The 24,013-nt window shown below is 49.0% G+C and overlaps 3 protein-coding genes across 9 annotated transcripts in view; 2 read left to right on the top strand and 1 right to left on the bottom strand.

The window, feature by feature from the left end:
- Positions 1 to 944: 944 nt before the first annotated feature.
- Zkscan5 (zinc finger with KRAB and SCAN domains 5) lies at positions 945 to 12,906 on the bottom strand. 3 transcript variants are annotated; one of them, XM_090324234.1, is made up of 7 exons: positions 12,818 to 12,906; positions 11,142 to 11,666; positions 8,761 to 8,899; positions 7,995 to 8,077; positions 7,643 to 7,778; positions 5,466 to 6,032; positions 945 to 2,446 (listed from the first exon to the last, which is right to left on the bottom strand). In XM_090324234.1, exons 2-7 carry the CDS (start codon positions 11,556 to 11,558, stop codon positions 1,425 to 1,427), a joined length of 2,364 nt encoding a protein of 787 aa, XP_090180360.1. In that variant the 5' UTR covers positions 11,559 to 11,666; positions 12,818 to 12,906; the 3' UTR covers positions 945 to 1,424. The 3 variants fall into 3 exon arrangements, with proteins under 3 accessions (XP_090180360.1, XP_090180359.1, XP_090180361.1); XM_090324233.1 differs by lacking the exon at positions 12,818 to 12,906 and having other exon boundaries at positions 11,142 to 11,863; XM_090324235.1 differs by lacking the exon at positions 12,818 to 12,906 and having other exon boundaries at positions 7,643 to 7,775; positions 11,142 to 11,863.
- On the top strand, positions 12,480 to 21,826 carry Znf394 (zinc finger protein 394). Of its 4 annotated transcripts, XM_090324251.1 has the most exons (7): positions 12,480 to 12,692; positions 12,776 to 12,968; positions 14,241 to 14,710; positions 15,064 to 15,129; positions 15,316 to 15,444; positions 17,513 to 17,636; positions 20,787 to 21,826. In XM_090324251.1, the coding sequence occupies exons 3-7, from the start codon at positions 14,315 to 14,317 to the stop codon at positions 21,824 to 21,826; spliced, it is 1,755 nt and encodes a 584-aa protein (XP_090180377.1). In that variant the 5' UTR covers positions 12,480 to 12,692; positions 12,776 to 12,968; positions 14,241 to 14,314. The 4 variants fall into 4 exon arrangements, with proteins under 4 accessions (XP_090180377.1, XP_090180380.1, XP_090180379.1 ...); XM_090324254.1 differs by lacking the exon at positions 15,064 to 15,129; XM_090324253.1 differs by lacking the exons at positions 12,480 to 12,692; positions 12,776 to 12,968 and adding an exon at positions 13,007 to 13,254.
- A 1,765-nt stretch (positions 21,827 to 23,591) lies between these two features.
- The window catches only part of Ptcd1 (pentatricopeptide repeat domain 1), a 31,193-nt gene continuing 30,771 nt past the window's right edge, over positions 23,592 to 24,013 (top strand). For both annotated transcript variants that reach the window (XM_090324243.1, XM_090324242.1), the window contains exon 1: positions 23,592 to 23,662. In XM_090324243.1, coding sequence (XP_090180369.1) covers positions 23,650 to 23,662 — 13 coding nt within the window. In that variant the 5' untranslated portion in view covers positions 23,592 to 23,649. The remainder of the gene's footprint in view (positions 23,663 to 24,013) is intronic.

Here is a 24,013-nt window from a genome sequence, read left to right as displayed (position 1 = left end):
AGGGAAAAATGAGTCTCAAATGAAAAATAATAGTAATCCTGGGGCCAGGAGTTTAGCATAGTGGTAGAGTGCTTGCCCAGAATGCACAAAGACCCAGGTTTGATTCCTCGGTACCACATACGTAGAAAAAGCCTGAAATGGTGCTGTGGCTCAAGTGACAGAGTGCTAGCCTTGAAAAAAAGCCCAAGGATAGTGCTCAGGTCCTGAGCTCAAAAAAATCCTACCAAGATATTCCCACACAGTTCTGGGGAAACACATTCCTGTCTGATCCAGCTGTGACATAAAGGTACCCACACACTGCATGATCTTTATTCAACTTTGTCCCATTCCTTCTGTGGAACTTATTACCTTCTCCTTTTCTTTTTGGTCCAACAACAGGACTTAAAGTTGGTACCTGACTCTTTTGCTTATTGGCTAGCACTCTACCAACTAAGCCATATCAACAATCTGCCTCCTCCTTGTGTGTACTATACTGCAATCCATAGTTGTATGTCTATTGTCTTTTCAGCCTCTTCAGGTCCCTCTTTCCCAAATTCTGACTGACCAGCAGCGCTGCTTCTCAATTTATGAATTAAAACTCCTCTTTCTACCAGCCAGCCTTGTTCTAGAACAATCAAAATGAAAACAAGGCAGGGTTTCAAGGAGGGTAAAGACTGAGGCAGATCAGGCCTCTGAACCCCCATTTTGCTTTAAAAAAAAAATAGTAGAGGGCTGGGAGTTTGGCCTAGTGGTTAAAGTGCTTGCCTAGGATGCACAAAGACCCAGGTTCGATTCCTCGGCACCACATCCATAGAAAAAAGCCGGAAGTGGTGCTGAGGCTCAAGTGGTAGAGCTCTAGCCTTGAGAAAGCCCAAGGACAGTGCTCAGGCCCTGAGCACAAGCCCAGGACTGGCAAACAAAACAAAACAAAAAAATAGCAGATACCTGAAGTCAATTTCTTTTCGAAAGGGTTTAATACTTAAGATGGGAACAATGGAGCATTCTAGAAAGTGTTCATTGCTGAGGTACCCAAACAAAATATCATGCTAAAGTTCTCTCCTTCACTTTGCTCTTCCCTGAATAGATGCACTGTCCAAGAAAAGAAGGCAGAAACCACAAATAAAGCTTATTTCTAATGTCTTCAGGGGACCTTGCCGCCCGTCCATTTTTCTGAATTCCACCTAACACTGAGTACCGTCTGAAAGGCTTTCCTTCCTCGGCCATCCCGGGGTTTTTTTTGTTGTTGTTGGTGGTGGTGGTAGTGGTGTTTTGGGGAGGACGGTCACTCTGGACGGGGAAAGCCAGCAGGGATTTATTACTGGTGGACAGTGGCAGGTCAGGAACAGCAGAGTTGTCACGGGAGGGTGTCACCGCATCCGCAGGGGGGACGACGGCTCCACGGCCGTGGCCGTGACGCTGGGGGTGCTGTGGGGAGAGGGGCTCGCCTAGACGCCGAAGGGGCTCCCGGGGTCTGTCCTTTCGTGGCTCCTCAGGTGCTTCAGGAGGCTCCCACTCCAGCTGAAGCTGGCCCCGCACTCCTGGCACTGGAAGGGCTTCTCGCCGGTGTGGATCCTCTGGTGTTGGCTCAGGTGGGACTTGAGGGCGAAGCCCCTGCCGCACTCGGGGCACTGGTAGACTTTCGGGGGTGGCGTGGTGTGGCAGCAGGCGCCGGGGCCCTCCCTGCACGCGGCGCACCCGAGGTCGCACGCGTCGCCGCCCGGGGCCGGCTGCGCCTCGGGCTCCATCATCTTCACCGGGTCGGGCCGGGTGAGGAGGTCCCAGCCGGGGTTCTCCGGGTCGGGGCCGTGCGCTTCTCTCCTCTGGCCCCCGTGCAGCAGCACCTGGTGCTCCACGAGGCTGACGGATTGGAAGAAGATCTCCCCGCACTCGGGGCACTGGTGGGAGCGCTGGCGGGTGTGCAGCCGCAGGTGACCGGCCAGGTGCGAGCGGCGACCGAAGCCCTTGCCGCACTCCGGGCACTTGAAGGGTCGCTCGGCGCTGTGCACGGTCTGGTGCTGCACCAGGTGCGAGCGCACGCGGAAGGCCTTGGCGCACACGCCGCACGCGTACGGCTTCTCCCCCGTGTGCACGCGCTGGTGCTGGGTCAGGTGCACCCGCTGGTTGTAGCTCTTGCCGCACTCGTCGCAGCGGAACGGCTTCTCCCCGGTGTGGATGCGCCGGTGCTGGATGAGGTGCGCGCTCTGGATGAAGCTCTTCCCGCAGTCGCCGCACTGGTGGGGTCTCTCTCCGGCGGGGGACAGTTTCTTGGAGGACACCCGCTTGGCCGGGGGCGGTGCTAGGAGTGTCTTCCTCCTGTCCGGGCCTTGGGGGTCCCAGACATCTCCCAGACTTGGAGCTGGAGTGGCTTCCCTTTGGCTTCTCCCCGACAGGTCTGTGTCGCCCTGTGAGAAGTCTGCCATTTTCTTCTTAACGCTCAGCTTGGTGCTCTTGGCTCTTTTGTCAACACCTTAAATTAAAAAAAAAAAGAACATGTGTACAGATCACTGGTTCTTTAAAAAAAAAAGAAAGAAATCCAAGCAGTGAGGGTTGAGAAAGGCAATCAGATGAACCTGGGATGTGACGCTGTTAATGGGCTACAAGGGGAGGCCCTTGGTGACAAGGAGAATGAAAAGGGACAGTTCCTTTGGTCTTTGACCAGTAGGAGAAAGAACAAGATGAGTTGGCGCGGGAGAGAGAAAGAGACAGACAGACAGACATGAGTTGTGTTTTTTTTTTTTTAAGTGTTTATGGAATTCTAAAATGGTAGGCAGGAGAAATGAGCGGCCCATCATGATCATGAGGTGGATAGAAAGGAGAGGAAGAATACAAATATACAACTGGATGGTGAGAGAAGCAACAAGAGACCAGGAGAATGGCATGCAAAGGACTACAAACGGAATATGGAATTGGGAGAGTATCTGGTCAGGAGCCAGGAAACAAGAGAACCCCCCCCCCCCAAAAAAAGAAAATACTATAAGGCCAGGCTCAGTGACTCACATCCGTAATCACAATTATTTGGTGAGATTGGAGGGTCAGGGTTTGATGGTTTAACTCCAAGAAAAAATTAGGTCAGGGAAGTGGGGCTTGGCTAAAGGGCAGGGAGATAGCCTTGAAATGAAGAGCCCAGGAACAGAGCTCAGGCCAAGTTCAAGCCCCATGACCCACAAAAAAAAGAAAAAAAAAATCAGGTCAGGTGAAGTTGCCCTGGAATACCAGCTACTAAAGAGGTGGAGGTAAGAGGACCAAGGTCTGAAGCTGGTCCATGTCCTGCCCTGGCAAAATCATGAGAACCTATCTGGAAATGGCTCAAATGGTAGAAGGCTTGCCGCTAAGACTGAAGTCCTGAGTTCAAACCTTAGTAAAGCTTACACTACCACTGTCAAGAGGACAGACAATACGTATAGCAATCCCTGCTCTCAATCTCTGCCTGTTTCCTACACACAATACCTCACACTTCGCTTTTCCTGTCAGCTCTTCCATCAGCCCATCAACTCCATGAGGACTCAAACAAGGTCTGCTCTGTTCACTGCCACACCTCAAGAGCCTAGTATTAGAGATTCAAAAAAATCAAATAGCTGAATGAAAGTGTCCCTTGAGGTTAAAAAAAAAAAGTCACAAGCAAGATATAAAAGATAGTATTTTAAATCAAGCCTGCAATCCTAACTACTTACGAGATTGAGAGCAGTTCAAAGCCAGCTATTTCCAAGTAACCAGCCAAAAGCTGGGATGGATGCATGGGTTCTGTGGCAGAGCACCACCCCAGAAATCACAAGGCCTTGGGATTCAAACCCCAATACTACCAGATTGCTTTTCAAGTCCAGAGTATTTGGATGAATTTCCCAACAGAATGGTATAAACCTGGTTGAGACAGCCCAGATCACAAAACTTTCAACACCTTACAAAAGTCATCAATTTCTATAGCACCACTGGGGACTTGAGAAGCTGGGCCTGGGCTATTCATGTCAATTTTATTTAGTATTGAGGCTTGAATCCAGAGCCTTGGGCTTGCTATGCCATGGTTATTTTAAAATATTTTTTAACAAGCTGAGTAAACAGAATAAATTTATTCATTTTCATTATGAAAAACTCCAGTAATTTCCACTCCAGTGGTTTCCTTTTTTAAGACATCTTTTTTTTTTTTTTTTTTTTTTGGTCATGGGGCTTGAACTCTAGGCCTGGGCACTGTCCCTGAGCTCTTAGCTCAAGGCTACCATGCTACCCCTGGGCCTGGGTGTTGTCCCTGGGATCTTCAGCTCAAGGCTACCTCTCTATCCCGAGCCACAGTGCCACTTTCAGTTTTCTAGTTAACTAGAGAGAAGAGTATCACAGATTGGATTTTAGTGCCCGCCTGCCCATGTTGGCTTTGAACTTTGATCCTCAGATCACAGCCTCTTAAATAGTTAAGATTACAGTCATGAGCCACTGCTCTGGCTCAAAACATCTCTTTAAGTGATCACTGTAAATGGAGCTATTATCTTTTGTTTAATGCTTAAATATTAAGCTCATAAATGATGCCAAAAACTGAAAACCAACTTTTCTTGAACAAAGAAGTTTCTTCTGTTTATTCAATTTAATTTTTTATGTTTATGTGTGCTGGGTCTGGGTCTTGAACTCAGGGGCTGGATGCTGTCCCTGAACTATTGTGCTCAAGGCTAGTGTTCTAATACTTGAGCCACAGCTCCACTTCTGACTTTTTGGTGGTTAAAAGTAAGAGTCTCCTAGACCTTCTAGCCCTGGAGCTGGTTTTAAACCAAAGTCCTCATCAGATTCCAGCCTCCTAAACCGATAGGATTACAGGAGTAAAGCCACTGCTGTTAGGCCTATTATCTACTTCTGGAGTCTGCTGTAGGAAAAAAAAAAAAATCCTAACTTTGAGAAAATCTGTCCAGAAAACACAATTACCAGGTCAAAACAAAACAAAACCAAACCCCTAAAACCATAAAATCCAGCATAGGAACAGTTGGATAATAAGTTGCAATGTCACCAATGGTGGCAGATGGTGAAAAATCAGCAAGAGGAGTTGGGCCGAGACCCACTGCAAAGTGTTGAGTGACACACCGTGTGAGCAGTGCTATTGCTTAGGGCGTGTAAGTGACGTTTTCTTCTCCTTCCTCTCCTCCAGATCTTACCTCAGTACTGCTACTTTGCCATTCTAAAATAAAGAGCGAATGGAGCACGTGGACCTCCGGGGAGGAAGGCCTCTTTTGCTAGGACAATTAGGGGCACACGTCACGGGTGTAGAAGGTTTGGTCAGCAGCGCTGATATCAGGTCCCGGGCAGCCGGGCAGAGCCCTGCGAGCCACGGGCGGGCGGCCCTGGGGAAGGGTGGGCTGCAGGCTGGTGTGCCCAGGGAGGAGGGGCACGGGCTGGCATCTTTGCCCGGCGGCGGGGTGGGGGTCCGGATGGGGCCATGGCAGCTCCATCCGTCTGTCCGATCGCCCGTTTGTCCACCGCCCGTCCCCCACCCACCCCTCCCGCGTGCGTACACCGTTGGGCCTTCTCCCTGGCGTGGCGCTTCAGGTGCTCCGCGAGGTGCGAGTGGCGGCCGAAGCGCTTGCCGCACTGGGCGCAGGCGTGGGGCCGCTCGCGGCTGTGCACGCTGCGGTGCTGCACCAGGTGCGAGCTCACGCGGAAGGCCTTGCCGCACACGCCGCACGCGTACGGCTTCTCGCCCGTGTGCACGCGCTGGTGCTGCGTCAGGTGCACGCGCTGGTTGTAGCTCTTGCCGCACTCGCCGCAGCAGAACGGCTTCTCCCCGGTGTGGATGCGCCGGTGCTGGATGAAGTTGGAGGCTTGCAGGAAAAACTTCCCGCAGTCGCTGCACCGGTGGCCTCGCTCCCCGCCTCCGCCAGGGCCCAGGCCGGGCGTCGTCGTCGTGGTCGTCGTGGTCGGGGGAGCGGCGTGCCGCGCCCTCCCCGCCGGGGAGCTGACCTGCCACCTCTGCACCGTGGCGCCCTCCCCGCCCGGGGGCCCGACGCCCGCCGTCCAGGCAGCCTGGGCCTCTTCCGAGATCTGCTTCACCACCAGCTCCACCTCGTCCTTGGAGTCATAATCTGAAGGAAGGGAGGGGGGACACGGGCGGGTCAGCCGTGACTGAGGCCGGGCGTCCCGGGGCACGACTGCCAGCCCCCATTCCCCGGATCACAAGGACCAGGCCCGAAAACCATGGAAAGGGTTGCACAAGAAAACCAAGTGGACCCGGGCTGGGTTGCACCCCGATCCTCAGATCTCCGCCTCCTGAGGAGTTGGGATTACAGGCATGAGCCACCAAGCCCCGCTACCTTTTTCTTTTGTGAAGATAAAATAATTAGTATTTGTCAGCTCTGTCCACTGCAAAGGAGCCCCAAAAGAAGGGGTGACATTGACCGAGAAAAGATGCATTGTGGGGCCGGGAGTTTGGCCTAGTGGTAGAGTGCTTGCACAAAGACTAGGGTTCAATTCCTCAGTACACCACATACATAGTAAAAAGCCAGAAGTGGTGCTGTGGCTCAAGTGGTAGAGTCCTAGCCTTGAGAAAATCCAGGGACAGTGCTCAAGCCCTGAGCCCAAGTCCAGGACTGGCCAAAAAAAAAAAAAGATGCATTGTACTTCTAAACTGGTTTGTTGGACTGAAACTTTTTTTTTTGGTGAGTCATGTGGATTGAACTCACCCTGGGCCCTGTCTCTGAGCTCTTCAGCCCAAGGCTACCATCCTACCCTAGAGCCAAGCTCCAGATGTGACCCCACTAAGGACTGAAACTCTTTTATGCAACTATTTAAAGATACATATTTTGCTGGGCGAGGTGGCTCTCTACTGTAATCCTACCTACTGAGGAGGCTGAGATCTGAGGATCAAGGTTCAAAGCCAGTCTGGGCACAAAAGGACCTGACCAGAGACTCTAATCTCCAATTAACCTCTAGATAACAGGAAGTGGGGCTGGGCTCAAGGGTAGGGTGGTAGCCTTAAGCTGAAGAGCTCAGGGACAGCGCCCAGGCAGAATACAAGCCCCATGCCCCCCCACCCACCCAAAAAGATACATATTTTAAAAATTTTTTTAAATTAAAAAACTAGCTCCTCAGTACCATCAGTCTTCAATCTTTTTTTTTTTTTTTTTTTTTTTGGCCAGTCTTGGGGCCTGAACTCAGGGCCTGAGCATTGTCCTTGGGCTTTCTCATGGTTAGAGCTCTACCACTTGAGCCACAGCAACACTTCTGGCTTTTTCCTATGTATATGGTACCAAGGAATCAAACCCTGGTCTCTGTCCATGCGAGGCAAGCACTCTACCATAAGGCCAAACTCCTGACTCCTATGCTATTCTGACTAAGGTAGAAATAACCAGAATAAGCTGTATAAGAAAAGGATGATTTAGGATTGGGAATGTGGCTTAGTGATAGAGTGCTTGCCTGCCATGCATGGATCCCTGGGTTCAATTCCTCAGTACCACATAAACAGAAAAGCTGAAAGTGGTGCTGAGTGCTGGTCTTAAGAAAAAAGCTCAGGGACTGTGCCCAGGCTATGAGTTGAAGCTCTGGGACTGGAAAAAAAGAAAAGGATGATTTATACTCACAGAAAAAGCACAATCCCAGCAATGGAAACATTTCTGTTTTTATAGTAAGTGCTAGAAACGTTTACAAGATAACAAAATAAAGATACCTTCAGTTCATACAGTGAGACCATTCTTACCCATGCAAGTAATCCTCCCATAACTGTCCTTCTTGCCATCCCTATACAGAGACTTCTGGGCCGGGTCCAAATGTCCCCATTCCTCCAGGATAAAGGACACTGCCACATCAGCCACATCTTCGATTTTCACCAACTTCTGAAACAGAAGAGGTCAGCTAATTTTCCACTCCATGTTCAAATCAGGAGCTAGGAGAAGGCCTCAGCATAAAGGAAGGGAATGAGGGGGATGAAGGGAAAAGGACAGAAAAAATAAACTTACCAGCCCTACCTGAGCCTCAATGCTGGTGACAGAACAGGCTGAAGGCAAAGAAGAGATACGGGTTCTCATAGAGGACGAAAGGGTGCTGCTCACCTGGGACCCAGCTGAGAGAAGTGAGGATGTCAACTCCTGGCTTTCCTTCAGGGGAAGGGGAGGAACCTGGAGAACAGGAAGGGCTGAAGGAGGAGAAAAAGAGGTGTAAGTGAAAGTACTGGTCTAAAACCATCATGGGTCTCCTTTAATCAGGTCCACAATGCCCCCTGGCAAATGCTTGGCTCTCAAGACCCTCCACAGCCAGGTGTGGTGGTGCACATCTGTAATCTGTAAGCTGTACAGGAGGTGTAAGTAGGAGAACCATGATCCTAGGCTAGACAGAGCAAAAAGCAAGAAACTCTACCACCTAGAAACCTCCCTACATGGAAAGTTCTGATTCAAAAGGCCAAGGCCAGTCTCATTATTTCTGCCTTGCTCACCCCATGCTTTTTTTTTTTTTTGTGATTGTTTATGGGGCTTGAACTCAGGGCCTAGTCGCTGTCACTGGGTTTTGTCATTCAAGGCTGGCCTTCTACCACTTTGCCATTACCAGTTTTGTGGTGATTCACTGGAGATGAGAGTCTCATGGATTTTCCTGTCCAGGCTGGATTTGAACCACAGTCCTCATATCTCAGCCTTCTCAGCAGCTAGGATTGCAGTCATGAGCCACCAGCACCCAGCTTATTTTGTAACTTCTGAATTAAAGTGTACCGTAGTCCCAGCCTCCCTGGAGTTGCCTAGTTCAGACCCAGACTAGCCTCTTGCCCATGCTGCCAGAAGGAGTCTCAACTCTCATCACATCTAGTTCACTGAAGCAGAGTCTCACCATTTTCTTCGAGGAGATGGGGCTTCAGTGGCTCCTGCTCAGCCTCCGTGTCTGTGGACAGGAGCTGGTGATCGAGGGACTCCTGCACTGCTTCAGGCAGTACCATCTTCGGTGGAAGCACTTCAGGACACACAATAATCTAACAACCACAACCACAACGAAGCAGCACAGTTAGTGGCCAGGAAATAACCTAGGAGAGGCCAACTAGACTTGTCATTTGTTCCAATGTTTCCTGTGCAACTATGAGCCAGGCATTGATTAGGCAGGGTCTAAAGAAGCACGGGCACGCGCGCGCGCATGCGCGCGCGCACACACACACACACACACACACACACACACACACAATTGTGAAGTGTGTTACACGGTAAGACAAGAAAGACATGGTGCTATGGAAGAGAGCACATGAAACCCACTTTAGGCTGGCAGGCCAGGGAAGGCTTTTCTAAAGAAAGCTCCTTTAAGTAAGAACCTAAGATTAAAAGAAGGAAGACAGAGGAAAGGCGGGAGACTGACCCAGAGAGAAAGCAGGTGCAAACCCTCCCACAAAGAGGTATAGAAAGCAATCTAAGAAATGGAAAATGCCCAGGGTGAGTAAAAGTTAATAAAGATGAAACGGAGAGAGAGAGAGAGAGAGAGAGAGAGAGAGAGAGAGAGAGAGAGAGAGAGAAACAGGACTCCAGTGGCTCAATAACTAGCAAAAAAACAAACCTAAAAGTGTGCCTCATATTCAAACCCAAGTAAGGCTAAAAACAAAAAGAAAAAGGAAAGAAGGTATGAGCAATGTTTTCATTGTAACTGCAATGAAAGAGGTCTTTTTAAGACAATATGAGGGGCCACGTTTGGCCTTGTGGTAGAGTGCTTGCCTAGCATGCATGAAGACCCTGGTTCGATTCCTCCTTACCACACATATAGAAAAAGCTGGAGGTAGTGCTGTGGCTCAAGTGGTAGAGCTCTAGCCTTGAGTAAGCCCAAGGACAATGCTCCGGCCATGAGTTCAAGGCCCAAGACTGGCAAAAAAAAAAAAAAAAAATATATATATATATGTATTGTGTTCATAAGAGAAACACAAATCATAATTGCAAACAAATGAACTGAAAATTTGCATCTTTCACACTGGTAATATTCAAATAGGTTGGTAATCCTGTATTAGACCGTAGGCAAAACAAATTCTCTTGTAGACTGCTGATGGGACTATAAATAGGTATAATCAATTGTAACAGCTATCAAAACTGGAAATATGGGCCAAGACTTTAGCCTAGTGATAGAGTGCTTGCTTAGCATGCATGAAGACCTGGTTGATTCCTTGGCATCACATACACAGAAAAAAAGCTGTAAGTGGTGCAGGGACTCAAATGGTAGAGCTCTAGCCTTGAAAGCCCAATGATAGTGCTCAGGCTCCAGAACTGGCCCACACACTCGCACAAAGAAACACCTGGAAATATACCTTTCAGCCAATAATTTGATCCTAAAGCTTCCACTTTGCAGTCAATTATATAATGAGACATTCATTATAGTAAATATCTGAAAACAATTTAAAGGAACAACCCGACTTTTTGGACAGTGCCCAGGCCCTGAGTTCAAGGCCTAGGACGGCAAAAATAAATAAATAAAGGAAGGAAGGAAGCAAGCAAGCAAGCAAGCTGGGCATGGTGGCTCACACCTATAATCCTAGCTACTCAGAAGGCTGAGCTCTAAAGATCGCAGTTCAAAGCCAGCCAGGGTATGAAAGTCTGTGAGACTCTTTTTGTGTGTGTGTGTGTGTGTGTGTGTGTGTGTGTGGTTTAGGGGTCATGGGGCTTGTACTCAGCCTGGACGCTGTCCCTGAGCTCTTCAGCTCAAGGCTACCACCCTACCCTTACGCCAAACCCCACTTCCTGTTTTCTAGAGGTTAACTGGAGATAAGAGTCTCAGGTCCTTTTTGTGCCCGGGCTGGCTTTGAACCTTGATCCTCAGATCTCAGCCTCTTGAGTAGCTAGGATTACAGGAGTGAGCCAGCACACTCGGCAGTCTGTGAGACTCTTCTCTCCAATTAATCACTAGAAAATGAGAAGTGGGGCTTGGCTCAAGGGTAGGGTGGTAGCCTTGAGCTGAAGAACTCAGGGACAGTGTCCAGGCCCAGAGTTCAAGCCCCATGACCCATGAAAATAAAATAAATAAATAAATAAATGAAAATTGCAGATTGTCCTCTACAGGTTAACTGGATATTGCTTCTTTCCTGCCCCCCCCACCCCAGCAAGGAATCTCCACAGTGTACCTAATCCCAGGAGAACAAAAGAATATGAATGAAGTATCTGAGGACTAAGAATCTCACCCCTGCTAAGCAGTTCCTAAATTCTTTCCTCCACTCTTTTCTCATTGCTTTCATCTACTCTTCCACTCACCTGCTCCTTGCGTTCCTCAAGGTCTCTCTGTATACTTTCGATGACAGCCACGGCCTCTTCTCCGTTCTCAGGGTGATGGTCTCTGACCCAGGCTTGGAATTCTTCAGGCAGGATGGTCAGGAACTGCTCCAACACCAGCAGCTCTAGAATCTGTTCCTTGGTGTGCAGCTCGGGCCTCAGCCACTCACAGCAGAGCACCCGCAGCTGGCTCAGAGCCTCCCGGGGCCCTGATGCCTCATGGTACTGAAAGTGACGGAAGCGTTGATAGAAAGTCTCAAACGTTGGCGGATTGTACTCCTGCATCCAGGTGCAATCTTCTTCTTCTTCCACCTTCACTATGAGAAGGTCCTCTTGTCCTGGCGATGACTCTGATGGAGGGTCTAAGTCTATAACTTCCCGGCAGTCTGTCATTATCATTCCAACTCTGAGGGAAGTCTCTCAAAGCTGGGGTGGATTACTCTGACTCAATTTCTTTTCGGCCCTTTAAGCTCTTTCGAAGGCCACTTTTTAGGGGTGTATAACCTACTGATATATCGAGAATCATCGTTAGCAAAGAGAGATGGCAAAGACGTCCTCCATACTAAAGAGGACCGCTTATCAGAGCAGCTCGCTTAAAACGACGGTCGTCACTTCACCTACCAGGGAAACCCTCTCAGGATTTTTAAGAACAGCCCCAGAAAACCGGACAGCAGGCCCAGCTGCTTTAGAGGTGAAAATATGGTTTTTTTCGAATAAATAACTGGACCAGACTTCCTTCTCTCTACCCTACGCGAAACTTGAGTCAGAATAAGAAGGGAGAAAGATTCATGATCGTAACTGTCCTGTCCTCCCAGGCTCGAAAGCTTGGGAGATGCGTGGGAGACTCCATTAGTCCCGAGGAAAAACTAGGCATATACGGTTCAGATTCCGACCTGACCCCAAACCATGGAGACCCTCCCCAAGGTTAGGGACAAGACCCCAGGCCGACACAAAGCCCGAGGCCTTCCCACTCCAGTCTCCAAGGTCGGGGAACTCTCTCCTCAACCATCAAGCTCCCGGCACGCAGGCTGGGAAAGATGGAGTTCTTACAAACCCCGGTAACACCGAACCCGACACTTCTCAACACTTCCTCGCCGGAAGTAAGCAAGTCCAAGCTCAAGCCATAAATCCCACCCCCGAGAGCACTTCCGAGTCCTCTCTAGGAATCCCGGAGGTCCTCGCCTCACAGCGGGCAGGCCGACCGGAGGTGCCCCCTTTAGCCCCGCCTCTGACCACGCCCACAAACAGAAGCCGACCAATCAGCAAGGAGATGATAGGACGCGGGCCTGATCGTTCCGCCCCCACCCTACGGCCCGCCAATACAGCCTGGTAGCTGCCAGGCCGGCCTGGGAGCCGTCGATGCCGAGTCTACAGAGGGGACCAGAAAACAAGCCACTCTCGTGCCCCACCCGACACTCCATAGCAGCGCGCGCTTCACCCGGTTCCTGGGCGTGGAGACAGGGGGCGGGACCTCTGGAAGAAGACAATAATTGAGAGCGTTTGATTGGGCGTCCCATTCATCACGCTCTGAGGGTTGGTTACTTCGAAGTACGTCTGTGCGTTTCTGGGACACCACAACTCTCACTTATCTTAAACTTTCTGGATTTTTTTTTCAGCTAAATTCTCCCCACTCCTCAAGTTTCCTTTTCCAAACACACCTTCCTTATCGATTCCCTTGGCCGAAATCTACGACGTCACCGGCTCCAGCCGCTGGCGGGACTGCATCTCCCAGGACGCCCTGCGCGCATCACTGGTGATAGCCAATACGGTTGCAGCCTCGGTCTCAAGAGCCAATCAGAATGCAATAGGGTAGGTAGGCGGATCCTCGATCGCTCTGCTGACACGCCCAGGGAGGGAGGCGGGGCGTCTGTCTTCCAGACCTGAGTGGAGGATGTTGGTCCCTCTGGGCTTCCCTGGAGCAGGAATGTTCCCATGGTAACCATCTCTTCCCCAGATGTAGACCTTCTCGAGTTTTCCTCGTCCTTCTTAGTTTTAAAAGCTATTGGAAGTGGCGCAGTGACTCAAGTGGTAGAGCGCTAGCCTGGAGCAGAAGAGCTCTGGGAGAGCACCCAGAACTGGCTAAATAAATAAATATGTAAGTGACTGTGGCTCGGAAACAGATTTGCCTAGTGAGCTAGATGTTTTGGGTTTGAGTCTCAGCACCACTAGACAGATTAAATAAAAATTTCAGAAGGTTGTGATACAGAAGTTTTACAACGATGGCTTAATGTTGCTGCTTTTTATTCAATTGGTTTAGTTTAATATATACATATATATATAATCCTCTAAGACAGATGTCCATTTTCTAATATGTGTGATACCGTTTTAATGATTTATAAATGTCCTTTACATCTTAAAATTTTCATTCATTCATTCATTCACCTGAACTCATGGCCTTTGGGTTTTCTCAAGACTAACACTCTACCACTTGAGCCACAGCACTACTTCCGGCTTTTTCTGAGTATGTGGCACTGAGGAATTGAACCTAGGTCTTCGTGCATGCTAGGCAAGCATTCTACCACTAGGTCACACTCCAGGCCCCCACTTTTTTTTTTTTCTTTATTTGCGCCAATCCTGGGGCTTGAACTCAAGGCCTGGGGCAGGGGGGGGGGAATGATGAATGAACATCATACCCGTAGAAAGACCTCAATTTTGGAGTGTGAAACGGGCAAGCATTGGTTTCATGTATCAAATCATCAGCTTGATGTGGGGCATGGCTTAAGTTCCTCCACTCTCAGTTTCCTCATCTTTATTAGCAGAGACTACATGTGACAGTACAGGGAAGCACCTAAAGCCCCCCCCCCAAATCCTGAAGGTCCCTTGAGGTTCCACACTCAGCCACTTAGTCTTTTATTTTCTTGAGTTGTAGCTAACTGGCCGGGGGACCTGCTTTGCTGTGCTGAGGACCACAGACCACCGAGATGCGTCTATCTTAGTCCTCCAGGGCGCCTAGAGTGGCCCCGGAAGTGCCGCTAGCGAGCCCCGCCCTTTGGAAGGCACTTCCGGAATGGGGTTCCGATTGAGATTTGTAGGCGGATTCTCGGCCGTAAGCAGCTGTGGAGGGAGGCTTCGATTTCGCAGGGACCCGGTGTTCGAGGGGGAAGTCGCGCCAGTCGGAGGAAGACCCAGTCGGGCTTGCGCACCCGGCGTCTCCGATGGCTGCAGGGCCCGGGGTGCCCGCGCCGCCCCTGCGTGAGGAGCCCTTGACGGTGAAAGTGGAGGAAGACTCGCCTCGAGATCGGGGGTCCGAGCAGCCTGGGGCTTGGCAGCATCTCGAAACTTCACGAAAGCGGTTCCGGCAGCTGAGGTACCAGGAGGTGGCGGGGCCCGAAGAGGCGCTGAGCCGGCTCCGGGAGCTCTGTCGACGGTGGCTGAGGCCCGAGATGCGCTCCAAAGAGCAGATGGTGGAGCTGCTGGTGCTGGAGCAGTTCCTGAGCATCCTGCCCGACGAGCTGCGGGCCTGGGTGCGGGAGCGCGGCCCCGAGAGCGGGGACCAGGCCGCCGCCGCCGCGCGGGCTCGCCAGACCACCCTGGCCCGGGCCTCGCCCCAGGTGAGGCGGCGTGGGGAGCAGACACACGCGGGAGGCTCCAGACGGCCTTCCTTCCCCGATTCTCGGGCCTCTGCGTTGCCCCTTTTTCGATCAAGGCTGGTTGACCTGCCACTTGAACCATAGCCCCCCACCTCCGTGGTTGTTGTTATTGTGTGTCATTAATTGGAGATCAGAGTCTCACAGTCTCTCCTGTCCGCCTTGGTTTTGAACCTGGATCCTCACCTTAGCCTCCTGAGTAGCTAGGATTACAGGCACAAGTCACTAACACCCCCAAATGTTGTTCTGCTTAGTCCTCGGAGAAGGGTTTGAACCGAGCCTGAGCACTGTCCCCTTTACCTTTTTTTTTGCTCCAGGCTGGTGATCTACTACTTGAATCACACCTCTACTTCCAGTATGAATCTTCTAGGGAGCAATGGCTCGTAAGAACTTAGCATCAAATTAACGTAATTACTGTTGAGGTTATTTCAAGACACCCTACTACTAGACTTCTAAATTGGGGAAGATGCCAGGTTAGGAAACCAGATCATATCCCTGAACTTTGATGCTAAAACTGCACTCGACTTCCATTTTGAAAGTGATCATCCTTGTTGTTGTTGTTGTTTGAGACCACAGACGCTCCATACACCGATTCTGAGACTGTGATAAGCGGAACTTCATGGCAGAAGGACCATGATGAAGTAGAACTGTTCACAAGGCAGCCCGAAAGTATAGCAGGGATAAAGGAAGGTGCCAGGGTAAGTAAGATACCACTCCTCAAGGCACACCCCTCTAGGCAGGACCTTTAGGAGAGCCTAAAACTTCCACTATCTTCCAATATAGCACCAGCAGACCCACATTCAAATGATTACATAAATGAGCCACAGCCTGTGGAGACAGTTTGTGGCACTCATAGCAACCTGGACCTTTGGTTTTAGAATCTTCCCTTTCTAAGAATTGTGGCTTTAATCTCTGAGTGGCTGGCTGGCTTATGAATTTATTTCTGGCTTATATTTAATAGGGACACCTCAAAAGATTCCCAGCCAGATGTTGTTGGTTTCCTGCCTGTAATCCTAGCTACTAACCAGACTGAGATCTGAGGATTGTGACTCGAAGCCACCCTGGGTACAATTCCATGAGACTTACCTCTAAAAATTAAAAGCTTCAGACAAGCCAGGTGTGGTAACTCACATCTGTAATCCTAGCTATTCAGAAGCTGATTTCTGAGGATAGTAGTTCAAAACGAGACCAGGCAGAAAAGTCCATGAGCCTCTTATCTCCAATTAACCACTAGAAAACCAGAAGTGGCGCTGTGGCTTAAGGGGTAGGGCAGCAGCCTTGAGCTGAAGAGCTCAGGGACAGGCCCTGAGTTCAAGCCCTAGGACCGACAAAAAAAAAAAAAAAAAAAAAAAGCTTAGGACAGCACCCAAGCCTCAGGACTGGCAAAAATAAAAAAGTAATTTAAAATAGTAATAATAATTGGTTGGGCACCAGTATCTTAAGCCTGTAATCCTAGCTATTCAAGAAGCTGAGACCTGAGGATCACAGTTCAAAGCCAGCCCAGGCATGAAAGTTCTTGAGACTTTTATCTCCAGTGAACCACCAGAAAACCAAAAGTGGTACTGGGGGTCAAAGTGGTAGAGAGCTATTCTTGATCTGAAGAGCTTAGGAATAGCACCCAGGCCCAGAGTTCAAGCCCCATGACTGACTACCCCCTCCAAAAAAAAAAAAAAGTTAAATAATTATCTTACCATGAAGTAGTCAAGAAAAATCGAGCACCTGCCGTGGGTGATGATGTACCCTTTTCTAGAGATTGTGTCTCAAAAATCTCATCTGAAGACGAGAAAGCCCTAGAATGGGAAATTTTCTGATTTTGTGTTTTTTCTATATTGTTTCCATTATGATAAATCACAGTGACCTAACTCAATTTCGTTAGTCCTGGGATTTGAACTCAGGGCCTCATGCTTGTAAGGCAGGTATTATATCCCCTATACCTAGCCCATGTTTTGGTTTCTCTGATAACATCGCATGTTTTTCCCTAGCCAGCCTGGCTCACGATCCTGTCATTGCCTCTCACATAGCTGAGATGACAGACATTTGCCAGCGTGCCCAACTTACTGGTTGAGGGAGGTCTCACTACCTTATTGTCTGGGCTAATCTCAAAACTTGCTCCTCCCAATCTTGCCTCCAAATGGCTGGGATTACAAGCATGAGCCACTGCACCCAGCCAGCTGGAATGTTTTACTACTTGATGTATAATCCAAAGAATGTCTTTTTTTGTTGGTCGTGGATCTTGAACTCTGCGTGTTGTCCCTGAGCTCTTCAGCTCAAGACTACTGCCCTACCCCTTGTGCCACAGTGCCACTTCCAGTTTTCTGGTGGTTAATTGGAGATAAGAATCTCTTGGAGTTTATTGCCTGGGCTGGCTTTGAACCGAGATCCTCTATTTCAGCCTCCTGCGTAGCTAGCATTATAGGCATGAGCCACCAGTACCTGGCTAGTCTGTCTTTTTTTTTTTTTTTTTGCCAGTCCTGGGCTTCAGCTTAGAGCCTGAGCACCGTCCTTGGACTTTCTCAAAGTCAGAGCTCTACCACTTGAGCCACAGCACCACTTCTGGCTTTTTTTTTTTTTTCTATGTATGTAGGACTGAGGAATCAAACCTGGGTCTTTGTGCATGCTAGGCAAGCACTCTACCTCTAGGCCAAACTCCCAGCCCCAGTCTCTGTCATTTTTAAGAACACTTCTATCAGTACAAAACACATTGGGAGAAGCCATGGGTGTTTCTTGATTCCAGCCTCATACTCAAATAGGGATTTTGTGTTCCAGAGCTCAATGACTTTTGAGGATGTGGCTGTGTCTCTAACTTGGGAGGAGTGGGAGCAACTGGATGCAGCTGAGAGGGACGTCTGCAGAGAGCGCTCACAGGATTGTGGTAGCACAGTCCTGCCTCGTAAGTGCTGCTGTTCTATGGGTGTATATTGACGATGGTCAGGGGCGGAGCTCACTCCTGTCCATAGTCTTCTCACAGACGTGGGTGAAGACACGCCGTATTTTTTCTAGGACTCCAGACAGAACCTTTAATTCTTCTTTTACTACATGAAAAATTGAGCTTTTGATTTTTGTTCATTTTTAACATTTTTCATGCTTTACACTTACTTTGTGCTAGTACAGAGACTTGAACTCAGGGCCTTGTGAAATTGATTGGCTATTGAACTCAAGGCTGGAGCCCTACCACTTGAACCATACCTCCACTTCCAACTTTTTGCTGATTAATGGGAGCTAAAAATTTCATGGACTTTCTGCCCTGGCTGGCTTCAAACCAGGGTACTCAGATCTCAGCCTTCTGACTAGACAAGATTATAGGCATGTGCCACCAGCACTTGTTATTTTTATTTCTGAGACAGGGTCTCTGAGAAGCCCAAGCTGTCTTCAAATTTGGATTATGTGTACCACCTTATTTTTCAATATTTTATACATTTAGAAAATAAAAAAAAATATCTGCATATTTGTGATCCAGGTTTATCAAATTTTTTTTTGTTGGTGACGGTGGTGGTGGGGCTTGAACTCTGAGCTATCGCTGAGCTCTTCAGCTCAAGGCTACTACCCTACCCCTTGAGCCATAGCACCACTTCCTGTTTTCTGGCAGTTAATCAGAGATAAGAGTCTCACCGACTTGGAACCGCAATCCTCACATCTCAGCATCCTGGGTAGCTAGGATTACAGGCATGAGCCACCACGCCCCACTCAAGTTTTAATATTTGGGCACACTGGCTTCATTTTCTTATTTCCTCAAGATGCAACTATAATTTACTGCATCCCATTCCTTAACAGAGGTAACAGCATCCTGTGGTGGCATGTATTATTTCCATGCATGTTTTAGTCTTTCTTACATGTGTGTAGACATAAAGTGTGTATCATTAATGTATGGTTTTCATTATTGAACATTAGCTTTTTTCTTTTGGCAGTACTGTTTTGTTCTTTGTTTTCTGCACTGTCTTTTTGTTTTTTTGGTGTTACTGGGACTACATATTATGCTCCTTAAGCAGGCACTCTACCACCTGACTCCTGTACTCCCCACCCAGTACCCAGGTTTGAATGCAGGCTTCATGTTTACTAGGCTGGTGCAACCTTGAGCCACGCCACCAATCCTGTTTGTTTTTTTTGTGGGGGGAATGGTTGGTTGTGGGACTTGAACTCAGGGCCTGGGTGCTGTCCCTGAGCTTTTGCAGTCAAGGCTAGCCACAGTTCCACTTCCCATTTTTTGGTGTTTAATTGGAGATTCTTATCTCCAGAAAATCTCACAGATTTTCATGCCCAGGCTGGCTTTTTTTTTTTTTTTAATGTTTTACTTATTTTTTCTTTTCCTGTTTCTCGTATCTTTTTAATTATAATAGAGGGGTTATGGTTATATTTGCCAGATAGAAGGAGCATTACTTCACACACATTGATACCCCTTCTCATGTTTTTGTCCCTATTTCCCTCCCTCCACCCCTGCCCCTCGTCTTGTTTTCCCCCCTTCCCTTTCCTATTTCAAATAAAGAAATAAACATATATACAATATACCAGATTACAAGTTAAGATATTGTAACAATAGAGAATAACCAAGTGACAACAAAAGAGATGAGAAATAACGTAGTATATTAGAAACAATAATCACACATTATATAGCTCTTGTTTCTATATCCTGGATGTCCTTTCATTTAGCCTCATCCGATATGGCCTTTTGTATCTAGGTTTTGAGCTGTTCTAATCCTCTGCTAGGAGAGTCCAAGGTTTGTACTAATTATTATAAATTAGGGAAACCATTGAGCCTATGTTCCTTTGGTCTGGCTTACTTCACTTAATATGATTTTTTCCAAGTCTTTCCATTTCCTTACAAATGGGGCGATGTTGTTCTTTCTGACAGCAGCATAGAATTCCATTGTGTATAAATACCACATTTTGTTCATCCACTCACCCACTGAGGGGCATCTGGGTTAGTTCCTTATCTTTGCTGTGGTAAATAGTATTGCAATGAACATAGTTGTGCTACTGGATGTCCTTGTTTCTAGATGATTGGGTAAATGCCAAGGAGTGGAATTGCTGCGGTGTAGGGGAGCTCTATGTTTAATCTTTTGAGGAATCACCACACTGCTTTCCATAGTGGTTGAATGAGTTTATATTCCCACCAACAGTGTAGTAGTGATCCCTCCTTACCACATCCTTGCCAGCATCTGTTCTTATTAGATTTCTTGATCATGGCCATTCTAACTGGAGTGAGGTGGAATCTCAGAGTTGTTTTGATGTGGAATATTTCTTCATATGTCTATAGGCCATTCTTATTTCTTCTTCAGAGAAGTCTCTCTTTAAGTCTTTGGCCAGGCTGGTTTTGAACCAGGATCCTCAGATCTCAGCCTCCTCAGTAGCTTGTTTTTTTGTTTCAGGATAGGTTCTCAGTTCCTGCCAAGCTCATGTCTAATCCACTTAGTCTTATACTTCCTGTTATTGCTGGGATCAAAGGCCTACACCATGTCCAGCTTCTCCCTGTTCTGTGAAGTTTTCCACCTTGACTGTGATCTTCCTGTGCCACCCCTTAATAGGTAGAATTACAATCATAAGCCACTGACGTTCAGCTTTCAACACTACATTTTTGAGAATTATCCATATTGACATTTGTAGCTTTTTCTTTTTTTTTCTTGGCTTGTCCTAGAGCTTGAACTCAGGGCCCAGGCACTGTCCTTGAACTTTTGTGCTCAAGGCTTGTGCTCTACCACTTGAGCCACAGCTCCACTTCCGGCTTTTTTGGTGGTTAATTGGAGATGAGTTTCCTGGATTTTCCTGCTCCGAGTTGGCTTTTAATCCTGCTCCGATCTCAGCCTCCAGAGTAGTTAAGATTACAGTAATGAGCCACCAACAGCATCCAGCTCATGCAGCTTTCCTTTAAAACCTATGTATGTAACTATGAATAGTCCTAAACTAATTGTGAGCACCTCTGACAGGTTAAAACAATTGTTTAAGGAGTGGAATTAGTATCTAGAAGGGATGGGAGTGTTCTTTTGATGGCACTTGCTTCTTTCTTATTCAGGGATGAAAGGCATCAATTTCTGTTTTAATTTTTCAGGTTTGGAAACCAGAGCAGAGAACAAGAGGTTGATTCCAAAAGAAGAAATCTTAGAAGACCAACCACAGGACTGGCTGCAAGAAATGTCCCCAGGGAAGGCCCTCCTATTTCCTGAGTGTAGTAATATCTGTGGGGATGGAGCTCAGAAGCCCATGTCCCTGAAACTTATACATCCTCCTAAAGAGCATGGACTCACCAACCCAAAAGGGAGTTCCACACAAAAGGGAGTTTCTGGGGATAGTCTTAGAAGGTCCAGCTTCATCCTCGGTCAACAAAACCAGAAAACAGAGAGTTCCACTGACAGTGATGAACTCGAGAACAAGTGCACCCCATGTCTGGCCCAGGGGTTTCACTGGGTGAAACCTTACAACCATGTTGCCAGTAGAATCAGTGTCTGCAGTCCCAGCTTTTCTGAGGCCCACTGGCAGCTCCATGAAGAAAGACCATATAAATGTGAAAGCTGTCCGAAGGCTTTCAAACAGCGCTCGGATCTCTTGAAACACCAGAGGATCCACACGGGCGAGAAACCTTATGGATGTCAGGACTGTGGGAAAAGTTTCCGCCAGAGTGCTGCCCTGATTAAACACCAGAGGACGCACACGGGCGAGAAGCCCTACGTCTGCCCCAAATGCGGGGAGCGCTTCCGGCAGAGCTCACACCTGAACCGGCACCAGAGAACCCACACTGGCAAGAAGTACTGCCACTGTGAGGAGTGTGGGGAGATCTGCCATGTTTCCAGCCTTTTGAGACATCAGAGACTCCATAAAGGGGAGAGGCCCTATCAGTGTGAAGACTGTGAGAAGAGCTTCAAGCAGCGCTCGGACCTGTTCAAGCATCGGAGAATCCACACTGGGGAGAAACCCTACGGATGTTCCGTGTGTGGGAAAAGCTTCAGTCAGAGTGCAACCCTCATTAAACACCAGCGAACTCACACGGGAGAAAAACCTTATAAATGTCTTGAATGTGGAGAGAGCTTTAGACAGAGTACACACCTTATCCGACATCAGAGGGTCCATCGAAATAAAGTGCCAGCACTTTGATAGGCTTCCGTGTCACCTGTGTTCACGGGAGGATTAAGAAGCCCCCGCAGACATGATGCTGTGTGTGTGTGTGTGTGTGTGTGTGTGTGTGTGTGTGTGTGTGTGTAGATGTTTAATGAGTGTGGGCTCATGTAACCAGCTTCCTTGCTTGGTATCTGCTTTCAGAACGAATCTGGCCCCTTTCAATTACTTCACTAAGGCTTGGTTTTGTTTTGCGTGTTTGTGCTTGCTTGCCAGCCCAGGATGAAAAGTCTGGGAGACTTACTGACAACCAGCAAAAAGCTAGAAGTAGAGGTGTGGTTCATGTGATACAGTGTCAGCCTTGAGTAAAAAGCCAAGCCTGAGTGTAAGTCCCGGTGTTGGTGTTGGCGCCCACACACACATATGCCGGGTGTGAAGACTTTCGGAAGTTTTTATGGGCTGGGTGTTACTCCAAAAGGGAAACTATTGAAACATACAGGGAGACTGTGTTCTCATGATAAAGAAACAGATTACCAGAAAGATGGCATCTGTCCACCCTTCTCAACAGGACACAGTGGAGATAAAATCACCCTAATCAGCTGCCTACAATCACATAACTAAAAGTTACAACTAGTAGCCACAAAGGGACCCTCTGCCTTAAAAAAGGAAAAAAAACCCAAAAACCTTTTTAATTAAAAAAAAATTAAATTAGTTTTTGTGCCAGTACTGGGGCTTGAACCAGAGCCTTGAGCTTCCACTGCTTGCTTGTGCATGTAAGCCATACTTCCAACCTGACCTTTTTGCTGGTTAATTGGAGATGATGTCTCTAAGATTTATCTTCTGTGTCAGGTTTTTGAACCCCCAATCCCCAAGATTTCAGCATCCTTAGAAGAGGATTACAGCCATTAGGCACTGGGACATGGTTCCCACCCCCACCCCATGACGTACAGATGAAAAGCTCCACTGGTCCTAAAGGGAATGTACTTTTGCATGACCACAAGGGAATGGAGGTTAGTAAGAGCCAGTTGACCATAAAGACCATGTACTTCCTGTTGGTACCTTAGTTGCTGCACGGGGACCTCTGGAGAGTGCCCCTTCCTGTGGACAATTAACTCTTCACATTGCAATTTGACCTGAGAATCACTTCTCACCATCTAAAATGCTGCTTCCCAGTTAAGGTGGGCCACCCCCCTCCTCACAATCACAAAGGCCCAGTGTTAAATTCATCGCACTCTGATCCTAGTCAGAAGCAGGTACGGCAGAACCCCTAGGACCCCGTGCCAGCTCCCAGGATCGGCCCTTGCAGGCCGGGGAGGGGGTAGGGGGCAGGTAGGCCACTGGGAGAGGTCCCTGGAAGTCGGGTCCCCAGCCATCGCCCTCTGTCTTCCCTGGGAAGTCCCGAGCATAGTGTGTGGAGTCCACCTGCAGAGACCACTACTAGTGACGAGACTCCTCGGGGGCTGCCAGCCTGACCCCAGCGCAGGTCAGCGGTGCAACAGAGTCCGGACCTCCGCAAAAGCCGCCCCCCTCCCATGGCCGCTCTAGGATGCCGGAGGTCTAAACTCGCTGATCAAGAGAGGAACGCGCCCTAAGCTATGGGGTTCCCCACTGCGGATAGCCACCAGAAAGACCCGTTTAAAGGAGGCCGAGACTAAATTTCTCCAGATCGGGTGCTGAACCTCTAGGGATGGGCGGCAGGCAGCACAACAGGCATCGTGAGAAGTCCTTCGAATCATGGCACCTCCGCGTATCCAGCCCGCGACCTCCTTCCCGTGAGCCTCTGCGCCCCGCGCCGCACATGCGCAGGCTCGTTACCCGGCAAGCCTTGCGCGGCGCGGCTTAGCGGACACCGGGACTCCAAGATGGCGTCAGTAGGTGAGTTCCGCGCCGCTGTTTTCGGTGTGGCGTTGCCGGCGGAGGCTGCCAGCCGGGTCCAGAGCCCTTGTGGGAGGGGAGGGAGCTGCGGGGCCCGCCCGCCTTTCCCTCGGGGGCTTCACGGCCTCACGTGAGGCGCGGTGGGCCCTGGTTCCCGGGTCCCGACCCACCCGACCCCTCTGCCCGCCCAGCCACGGTTCCGAGCCGTGCAGGGCCTGCGCCGGGCTGTGCGCCGGGCGAGGGCGACTCGGAGACAGGGGCCCCGGGCCTGGCAGTGCGCTGGCGCTTGGGCCCTCTCCATCCCTGAGCTGGGGGATCCGCCGCATCCGTCCCTCCCGAGACTCGAACCCG

Source organism: Megascapheus bottae, chromosome 34, assembly GCF_031878675.1.
Source record: "Megascapheus bottae isolate mThoBot1 chromosome 34, mThoBot2.hap1, whole genome shotgun sequence".
NCBI lineage: Eukaryota > Metazoa > Chordata > Mammalia > Rodentia > Geomyidae > Megascapheus > Megascapheus bottae.
Note: the sequence above shows the minus strand (reverse complement) of the source record. Positions and strands in the feature narration are given on the sequence as shown.

Bases quoted from the DNA above. Each gene is read 5' to 3' on its own strand.
- Zkscan5 (XM_090324234.1), bottom strand. From the start codon at position 11,558: ATGATAATGACAGACTGCCGGGAAGTTATAGACTTAGACCCTCCATCA. The intron at 8,078-8,760 runs GTGAGACTCTGC...CTCCTCCTTCAG, and splicing joins CCATCTCCTCGAAGAAAATG to CCCTTCCTGTTCTCCAGGTT. The intron at 2,447-5,465 runs GTACGCACGCGG...TTTTAATTTAAG, and splicing joins CAGGGAGAAGGCCCAACGGT to GTGTTGACAAAAGAGCCAAG.
- Znf394 (XM_090324251.1), top strand. From the start codon at position 14,315: ATGGCTGCAGGGCCCGGGGTGCCCGCGCCGCCCCTGCGTGAGGAGCCC. The intron at 15,445-17,512 runs GTAAGTAAGATA...TTTGTGTTCCAG, and splicing joins GGATAAAGGAAGGTGCCAGG to AGCTCAATGACTTTTGAGGA. The intron at 17,637-20,786 runs GTAAGTGCTGCT...TTAATTTTTCAG, and splicing joins TGGTAGCACAGTCCTGCCTC to GTTTGGAAACCAGAGCAGAG.